General features: G+C 63.3%; 1 protein-coding gene across 2 annotated transcripts in view; it reads left to right on the plus strand.

Moving 5' to 3' along the window:
- The window catches only part of UVSSA (UV stimulated scaffold protein A), a 9,898-nt gene extending 1,058 nt beyond the window's left edge, over positions 1-8,840 (plus strand). Inside the window, exons 2-6 of one of the 2 annotated variants that reach the window (XM_006108211.3) lie at positions 156-276; positions 948-1,289; positions 2,145-2,257; positions 2,342-2,470; positions 8,277-8,840. In XM_006108211.3, coding sequence (XP_006108273.2) covers positions 156-276; positions 948-1,289; positions 2,145-2,257; positions 2,342-2,470; positions 8,277-8,453 — 882 coding nt within the window. In that variant the 3' untranslated portion in view covers positions 8,454-8,840. Of the gene's footprint in view, positions 1-155; positions 277-947; positions 1,290-2,144; positions 2,258-2,341; positions 2,471-4,377; positions 7,492-8,276 lie in introns of those variants that run through there. The other variant, XM_023748841.1, reaches the window with a different exon arrangement.
- The last annotated feature ends 218 nt before the right edge of the window (positions 8,841-9,058 follow it).

Below are 9,058 nucleotides of genomic sequence, written 5' to 3' on the forward strand. Positions count from 1 at the left end.
GGGCTAAGCCTGCCGTCCAGCGGGTCCCTGGCGTTTTGAACCCTGAACTGGAGACACACCGAGGCCTGGTGTGGGCGGTGCCGGTGCCGCTTCTCTGGGGCCTGTTTTGACTCTTTCCGTGTTCTATTCAGTTGGGTTTTGTCTCAATTTCTCAGGTGGATTTTCAGGATGTGAACGCCAGGACGCTGGCGGAGAGAAAGCGAGAGGAGGAGAAGCAGAGGCGTTTAGACAGAATCTACCGGGAAAGGTCCGAGCAGGCCGTGCGGGAGATGGAGGGTGAGTCTCCGGACCCGGCGGGGGGAGCGGGGCGGCAGGCGGACAGACCAGCTGGGCCCGAGGAACCTCTCCTGGTGGGCAGCCGGGGGGCCCTGTGAGCCTGCACGCCTCCGCACCCCTCGGTGGTCACGCTGACCGCGCCCGCCCCGTGCTGCCCGGCAGGGAGACGAGACGTGCGTCCTTTGGTGGCCTGTGGGCTGGGTCTGAGCTTTGCCCCCTCGTCTCCTGGCCTCGCTTGCTCTTGCAGCCCCGCCAGCCCCAGCATTTGCTTTCTGGCAGCCAGGGTGTGAGCATGGGAGGGGGCCCTGCCTCTGGCCAGGGCTAGGCAGGCGCACAGCAGGGCGCTGGGCCGAGGAGGGGGAGCCGCGCGGGCGTGGGTGCAGGTGCGCTCAGGCTGGGGGGTCCTCATGGCCTGAGGCTGCACGTCCACGTGGAACTCACAGACCTGCCGAGGAGTGGCTGTCGCAGCTGAGAGAAGACCCTCGGGGTCAGCAGGACGTGGGAGGACGGCCCCGGGGCTGCGGCTGCAGCCGGGGTGCTGGGCTCCGGGGGGGCCTGAGCTGTGGGCAGCCGCCTGCTGCTGGACGGGTCTCCCCCAGACAGTGGGCCCTGCCCTTGGGGGCGGTGCTGTCCTGGGACGTGACCGACGAGCAGCGTCTTGACCTTCGCAGAAATGTCCGGGGACATCCGGGACTGCCTCACGGAGGTGGACAGCTGCTTCCAGCTGCTGGTGCCCTTCGACTTGGGGCCGCACCGGGGGGCCGTCGCGCCTGCTGTGGCCTCTGGGGCGCCCGAGGAGGGCCCCCCTCGCCTGGCCAGTGCCCCGGACCTCGGGGACGAGGAGCAGCCCTGCTGCAGCAAGAGCCTGCCTGCCTGTGTGCGCCGCCCAGTGGCCACCACGGGGGCCTCCTCGGAGGACGAGGAGGAAGGCGAGGACAGCGACCAGGAGGACTTTGTGCGGAGCCATGGGCTGGGCTCCCACAAGTACACGCTGGACGTGGAGCTCTCCTCAGGTACCCGCTCCTGCCGCTGCTCGGGGCTCCCTCGTGGCCGCAGCCCAGGTGGCGGCCTGAACCAGGCCTCTGGCCAGGGCCCTCAGCCACTTCCGACAGCCCAGACTTGTTGGGGCTGAGAGCAGGGTACGGCCCCCAGGGTGGGGTTAGGCTGTGGGTCCCAAGGCCTGCCCTGCGCCCTCGTGGTGGCCATGGTTGCTGCCCAGTCCATCGGGGTCACGGGGTGGCCGCCCGGGCCTGGGAGAAAAACGAGATGGAGAAGCGGCTTCTCACTGTGTCTGCAAAGATACAGGTGGTGCCTCTCGGAGCCCCCGGGGCCCTGGTGTCCCAGCCTCGCGGCTTCACCCCAGATACCCGCCCCCCCTCCCGCCGAGCTTCCTCATAGGCCCCGACGTCCGTCCCTGTGGGTGTGAGTGGGGTTGCCCTTCAGATGTGTTCTTGGGAGGAGGCAGCCCTGCTGGAGCCGCAGGAAGTCCTCACACACACACCCTCACCCAGAGCCTGGCGAGCCCCAAGGAACTGCCCACCTGTGCCCGGGGGCAGGGAGCTGGCAGCGGGTGGGAGCTGGGAGTGGCAGCTGGATGGGCTGGGCACAGGGAGGAGCCGGCCTTCATCCTGAGGCAGTGGGGGCGGCGGTGGACGGCCGGCCTGTCTGTCCGTGGGAAGCCGTAGAGGTCTCGGGTCCAGGGGAGGGAGCATCAGGTCAGGTGACCTGGTCTTTGCCAAAATCATGAAGCAGCAGATTTGGGCGTCAGGTTGGGGTCCCAGGGGATCTGTGACGGAAGTGGGATGGGCGGAGGTGCCGGTGACCTGCCCGGGCCCTGGTCCCCCTGGTGACCCCTGCTCCCCCTGCAGGCAGCCTCAGGGTGCAGGAGGACGAGGACAACTGCGCGGTCATCCAGTCGGCCCGGGACGCGCTCAAGCTCATCCAGAACAAGTTCCTGCCGGCTGTGCGCACCTGGGTCCAGGTGAGGCTGCGCGCCTGGTCGTGCCTGCGGGGCGTGCAGGGGAGGGTGCCCAGCCTGCCGGGTGACGCGCCCCCTTGCCGGCAGCTGTTCACCCGCGCAGGTACCCGTGGCCAGCACTTGGAGGCCGCCATCGACTTGAAGGCTGAGCTGGAAACCGCCCTGCGGAGATCCCAGGAGCTGGACATTGAGCCTGAGGGGCCTCGCACGAGGGAGGTGAGTGGGGTGAGGGCTGGGGGGCGGCAGAGTCTCTGGCCCTCGCTCAGCCCTCTAAGCAGAGAGGCTGGGCTCTGGTGCATTCGGTTTCTTCCTCACCAGGCCCTGGAGTTGAGGATGAGGAGGTAGAGGGGCTGGGACAGGGAGTGGGGGCCTGTGACTTCCAGGTGAGTTTCTGAGCAGCTGGGCCTCAACTTTGTGGAGTGTGCAGCCCCCTGGGACCAGCAGAGGGCGATCTTGTCTGTCAGGGAAGCTCACAGCGGACGCTGCAGGGCTGCGGTGAGCCTGTGGCTGCTGGTGTGGCTGTGAGCCATGAGTTGCTTGCAGAGGCCTGTCAGCACCTCCACCCTCCGAGCTCACAGGGACTCGCACCTCTCACTGCAGAGGCCTGCGTGCTGCCCGGGCGTCTGCGGATGCTGTGTGGGTGGAGGGTCAGTGTCCACCCTGGTCGTCAGGGGGGCGGCTCCAGGCTGCTTGTGGCAGGAGCGGCTCGGGGAGTGGGAAGCCATTGGCTGAGGAGATGCCACCGCCCATTCTGAAGGCTGGAGGGCCTGGCCTGGCGGGGGCTGACCGGGGGCCGGGTGTGTCCGCTGACGCAGGACAACAGGGTAAACGGAGGCGGGCGCTGTGCGTGCTGCGCAGGGCGGTGCGGGCAGGGGTCTGATTGAGTGCGGGGAGCAGGCGGGAGGCGCGTCTCTGCCTCGCCTCTGCCTGTCACGGAAGGAGTGGGGCGGGTGGCGCGGAGACGAGGCGGCTCCAGGAGCTGATGTAGAGGCCGGCGCTCAAGTCCTTGGAGACAGAGCTCATTCCTGGGGCTGCAGATGGAGCGATTGGGCGCGGGCTGAGTGGCAGCGCCCGGCTCAGGTGAGCGCGTTCCCAGAATAGACGCCGCGGTATCTGTCCATCTGCTCCCGTTCTGTTCTGCGCAGGGCGGCCGCCTGCGGGCTGGTGGTTAGAAATTAGGATCGCGTTGTTCTTGGCTGGCTATCCTGTAAGATGCCTGGGGTTAAATCCCTGGCCTCGGTGCCTCCCCACTTAGCCCGGGCCTGGCTGAGTGGGGTGCTGGTTCAGTAAGTGACCTAACATCTGAGAACTGGTCAGTGTGTGAGAGGGTCCCGGTCCCAGACACGGGAGGGGAGCCTGGCTCTCCAAGGTCCGGCCGCGGGGCCTCTCCTCCCGCAGCTGCACTGGGGGGCGGTGGGGGGGGCTCCTTTTTCTTTTGATTTCCTGTTTCTGTCCTCGTAGCCACTGGTTCCTACATATTGTTTTCCTTTTGATGTAGATGTTCTGTCTTTAGGAAATATTTAAGCCGGTTTAAATGGGTCTAACTGTGCTTTATAGAGGCCTCGCCGCCTACGCTGGGGAACGGCCGGGATAAATCTCGCCCCGATCGATAGGCAGCAGCCCTGGGAGATTTAGTCTCCAGCCGGCAGCTCGGCAGCGGCACGATCACAGGCTGCATCCGTTACGCTGATAAACATCCTCTGGAAACTTAATTATGGAGCTAAGATCACCAATTCCTTACTGTTGTGTAATTAACAAAATAGTAATTTCCCCTCACCAATAAGTCAGAAAAAAATAATTTTAAGTGCCAGTCTATTTAAACTACCCGCAGTGGGGGTTTAAAATGACATTGGCTAAAGCCCACACGGACGCCCTGTTGCCCCCCGTGGCCAGGCTCTGGCAGCTGCATGGTCTAATGGCGGTCCCCCGCTCAGCCACGGGAGGGCTCCTGGGTCTGGGCCACTGTGGAGTGAGGCAGGCCGCTCTGTGTGGGCCTGTGGGCCTGGCCTCCTGTAGGTGAAAAGGACAGAGCAGGAGACGCAGGGAATGAAATGTTGGACGTGTCAGGCTCCCAGAGAGGCAGAGGAACTAAATCAGTGACGTGGGGACCTTGTACTCGGCAGGGCCAGTAAACAACCTTCCTGTGACGTGGCCCCTCCATCACGCTGAAGGCCAAGCCGCTGCCTCGAGGGGCTGAGAGCAGGGAGGGTCTGCATGCTGATCTCCTGAGGACTGAGGAGCATCTCAGCCAGGCCTCTCCCGCCCCAGCGCCCCCTCCCCCCCACCTCCCCCCTGCAAACACCTGCATCAGCTCGCCTTCCCAACGGCCCTGCCAGCCCTGTGCGCCAGCCACCTTCACATGTTGTTCCTCTAACTCCAAAGGCAGCTCCCCCAGGGGTTATGCTATCGCCCATTTTACAGGTGGGAAGACTGAGTCGGGCAGTTGTGTGAGCCTTGTCTTCCTCCCAAGGCTGAGCCACCCAGGGAGGGTGCCACCCACAGTGTCACAGGGCGGGAGTCCTGCCTCCCGAGCTCTGGGAGGCCAGGCCGAGCCAGAGAGCAGGACTCCTCATCGAGCTTCCTCTCCATGCTGGAAGCACCTCCCCAGCCAGGAAGCGAGGTCTCGTCAGGTGCAGGAGCTCAGGGGGAAGGCTCTGTGCCCTGCGCACTCTTGACGGCTGCGGCCTCCATGGCGCACCTGTGGTCGCTGGAGGAGAGGGCTGTCCATTGGACCAAAGCCTGGCGTGGGCGCCCGGCCTGTCCCCTGGCTGCCTCTGCTGAGGTTCACGCATGCGCCCTTACCTGCCTGCCCGCTGCCCATTTGCCCAGACCCAGCAGAGCTGGACCCCAGCCTCACCCCCGAGATGGACCTCCAGGCTCAGCACCCTCCTACCCCAGCAACGGGCCGGGCCACGGGAGCAGCCCCACGCAGGCTGCATGCCGCTCACTCCTGCGAGCCATCAGGCCAGAGAGGGAAGGGACAGCCCTTCGAGGACGGGCGGCTCCTGTCCCCAGCTCAGGGCTGGGCCACGCAGGCTGTGGGGTCCGTGCGCTCACACGGCCAGCCCGCTGCCCGTGTCCTCTGCTCTCTGATGCTGCTGAGATAGCGGCCTGGCTGGGCAATTTGCACGGCCTTCTGGGAGGGCATTAGCATATAAATAGCCGCCGGATGACGGCCATCACAGCTGAGCACGTTTAATTTTTAGTTTATAAGATAGAATGGGGTTTTAAATGCATAGCCATCAAGGCTGAGAGACAAATGCAGGTGGGAGCTCACTTGTCTGACGAGGCCTTACATCATTTTTTTTTTAAAAGGGAAACACACATAAACTGAACAGAAGTGATTTCTTGGGTGAAAAGTAATTGAGATTGCGCACCGAGTTAATTAGATCGCACAGAATTTATTTAATGGTCCCAGCTGTATCTCGGGCGGGCCTGGTGGGCGGGCTGCCCTGGCGCGAGGCGCGCATCCCATCCCCTCTCCGGTAATTAGTAACCTCGCTACCTCACTTCTGCAAACTGATTGCGTTGTATATTTTAGCCGTTTTATTGCTTGTTTAATTATGATTGTGGAGGCTCATTTTTCTAGATCCTTTTAACTGTGGGTGAAGAATCCGTTCGTATAGAACCAGCGAGGCCATGGCCTCCTCCAGGCCTCCCTGGCTGCGGGCGGGCTGATCGTCTGAAAGCTTAGAAAAGCCCAGGAGGAGTCCGGTGGCTGCAGGACTGACCACCTGCAGGGCCCTCACCTGTTAGGGGTGAGCACGTGGCCGGCGTGACCTTCACGAGTCCCAGACGAGGAGCCAGGTCAGGTCGAGATCTGAAGCTGCTCCGGGGACACTGACAAGAAAAGCCCAATGGCCTGCCTTCAGCTGAGGCCACCTCAGGGCGTGACCTCCTCCCAGAGTCCTCGGGCATCCTGGCCCCTGCTCTGCCCCCAGCGCCTCCCCCACCGCCTCTCAGTGCAGGCTTCTGACCCCATCCATGACCTTTGACCACGTGGGGAGGTTGTTGCTGCTGCCTTGAACCTCGGGGCTGGCCCCAGGAGCTCAGGTGCAGGCCTCCGTGGCCAGCTGTGCTGGGTCCAAGGTTGTGGGAGGAGTGGCAGCCTGGGGGGCGGTGCTTCTTGGAACAGGTGCTTGGTGGGAGGCCCACGGGCAGGCCACGCACGCGGAGGCCACGGAGGGCGGGGCAGCAGTGCCTTCCCCACCTGCCTGGGCGCACAGTTGCCTGGAGCCCCGTGCAGACTCCCTGGGCCTGTTGAGCTCCCCTGGGACCTGACACGGCAGTGGGAGCTGTCGAGCTGAGGGTGGTGTTGGCCGGAGGCTGCTCTCGGCTGCAGTGAGCTGTGACCCAGCGCTGAGGGTGGCCCTGCTGGCACCTCCGGAGGCAGTTCTCACAGGCCCTCGCCCCAGCCTGTCCCGGACTCGGGAGCGGAGGCCACGCTCCGTGTTTAAGGAGTGGAGTGAAGGTGTGTGTTCCTGCTCGTTAGCTCAGCAGCTGGATATGTTTTAGAAAGTGAAAATTTAACACAAGTCCCTGGTGAAATTCGAGGGTGGGAGCAATAAGCACAATCTTTTATGAAAATGACCCCCATATTTAAAACGTGGCATCTGCGTTCTGCATTGTAGCACCCGGTCGGTCCACATCTACCTTTTAGGAAATTAAAACACATAAATTCTGTTTAGTGTTGGGTGCGCACTATGAGGCTGGGAGCCGTCATGCCCTCGAACCTTGGGCTGCTTTCCCTTTCATAAATTCCGGGGAGATTCTATACAAAAATAATTTTCAGGTCCGCGGCTCATTGTTATTCAAACGTGATTGATTGTCGTCATTTGCTCAGCTCGGGAGTTAAGTGCCCCTGTCATTTCCAAAGAGTATAATTGGGACGTTTCACAGGTCAGCGGCGGAGACAGGCTTCCCTTTGATCAGTGTTAGGCTGATAACAGAAATTGCCGTTTCCAGTGATGGATGTCTCCGCACTCCAGGCAGGGCTGCCGGAACCCAAACCAAGTGCATTTGCATCTGATTATGCCTCTGGGCTGCGGAACCAGGTACCGCCTGCAGCCCAGGGTGCCTCGGCCCGGACTTGGCCGTGGGGCCACGCGCCGCCCCCTGTGGCCAGTGTTGTGTCGGGGCCTGTGTCCGATGGTCCTGAACCTGCGTTTGCCCCTGAGCCTGACCAGCCCGTCGCTGGTGCTCATGGGACAGGGTCTGTCTCCTTCCTGCTGCCTTTCCTCAGGGGGCCTGGCCCGAAGGCAGGGGGGGGCGGGGTCGTGGGCGGGGTTTCTGGGTGCCTCTTGCTGTGGTCCTCTCCCTCTCAGGAAGGACGTCTGAGGGGCGTGGCTCCCCTGGGATGGGGGGCTGAGCAGTCCTGGGCTTCATAAGGTTCTGGCCAGGACGCCTGCCCCCAGAGTGCGTGGCCCTGCACGTTGATTGGCGTGTGCGTGGCCCTGCACGTTGATTGGCGTGTGCGTGGCCCTGCACGTTGATTGGCGTGTGCGTGGCCCTGGTCGCCCGTGTGGGAGCTCCTCTAGGAGGACCCGCCCTTCGTGCGCAGGGCCTGTCGTTCCCACTGAGCCGCGGAGGGCGAGGACCCATCACACTGACCTGGGCGGGGCCTCGCGTCCAAAGGAAACTTCCTGTGGTGGCTTTTAGCATCGTTAAGGACGGAATGTTCCAGAAGTGCTGTGGTCACAGCAGCACCGGAGGCCCCAGTGAGGAGCTGGCCCAGAACAGGGCGTGGCGCTGTGGCCGAGCCGAGCCGAGCTGGGCTGTCACCGCCCTGGGCCTTGCCTTTGAGGGTGAGACCTGCTCTGTGGGGCTCCGAGGTGCCGGCAGGTGCGTGTTGGGGTTTGAACTGGGCACTGGGGGGGGGGGGTGCACCGAGCTGGTGGTTTTAGGAGCGAGGGGGTGGGCTTGGAGACAGGTCAGTGAGCACAGCCACAACGCTGACCCCAGCTGGGGCCCGGCACCTCCACCTCTGCCTGCTCCTCCCACTCAGCCTTGGGGTGTCCCACAGACAGCGGCCCTGGGAGACGAGGACGAGGATGATGGCGACTTTGTGGAGGTCCCGGAGAAGGAGGGGTACGAGGCCTGTGTCCCTGAGCACCTGTGGCCTGAGGACGGTGAGTGGCGGAGGGGCGTTGCATGGGGCCTCGGGGTGGGATCTGGGCCCGCCGATGGGCCACGGTCCTGAGGGGCGCTCGGCGCGGGGCCTCGGCACGCTGCAGTCAGCCCCCCCGTGGTCTGCACCCGGCACTGCTCAGTGAGCCCGGGGCCTGCGGCTGTTCCTGGTCCGCCGGAGCCAGCCCAGGACACGGAGCTCACATTTCCTCGGAGTTTTCGCGGAGGGGCTTTTATCTTCCCCTTAATCCTGCGTCTGTCAGGACGCAATCTCTTTCTCAAATTTACATTTTAATTACAAGGCCAGCTGAACTGGGCAAAATCAATAGTGTCAGGCGGAGGCTGGCTGCGGGGCCGCCTCGCCTCCTCTCCTGGATTGATCCGTCCGCCCCGCCTGCCTTAATGCTCCGGGCGGATGGTGCCACTCATCAATTTAAACGAAAAAGGAGATTTGGGCATTTCCATGATTCTTCCTAAAGCAACCATGGTAGTGAGTCTGCACCGAGTCCGACGCCGGGCGGTGCCGGGGCCGCGGGCCCTCCCTTCCAGCCTCCCCTGAAAGTTCCCCTGAAAGCCGCGCGCCTGCTCTCCGGCCTCACTTGGAAAGTACGTCGGCGAGATTGATTTTCTACCGCAGTGTGAAATGGTGGTGTTTTTTCAGTGCCCCGAGTATTTACC

This window comes from Myotis lucifugus, unplaced genomic scaffold, assembly GCF_000147115.1.
Source record: "Myotis lucifugus unplaced genomic scaffold, Myoluc2.0 scaffold_1904, whole genome shotgun sequence".
NCBI lineage: Eukaryota > Metazoa > Chordata > Mammalia > Chiroptera > Vespertilionidae > Myotis > Myotis lucifugus.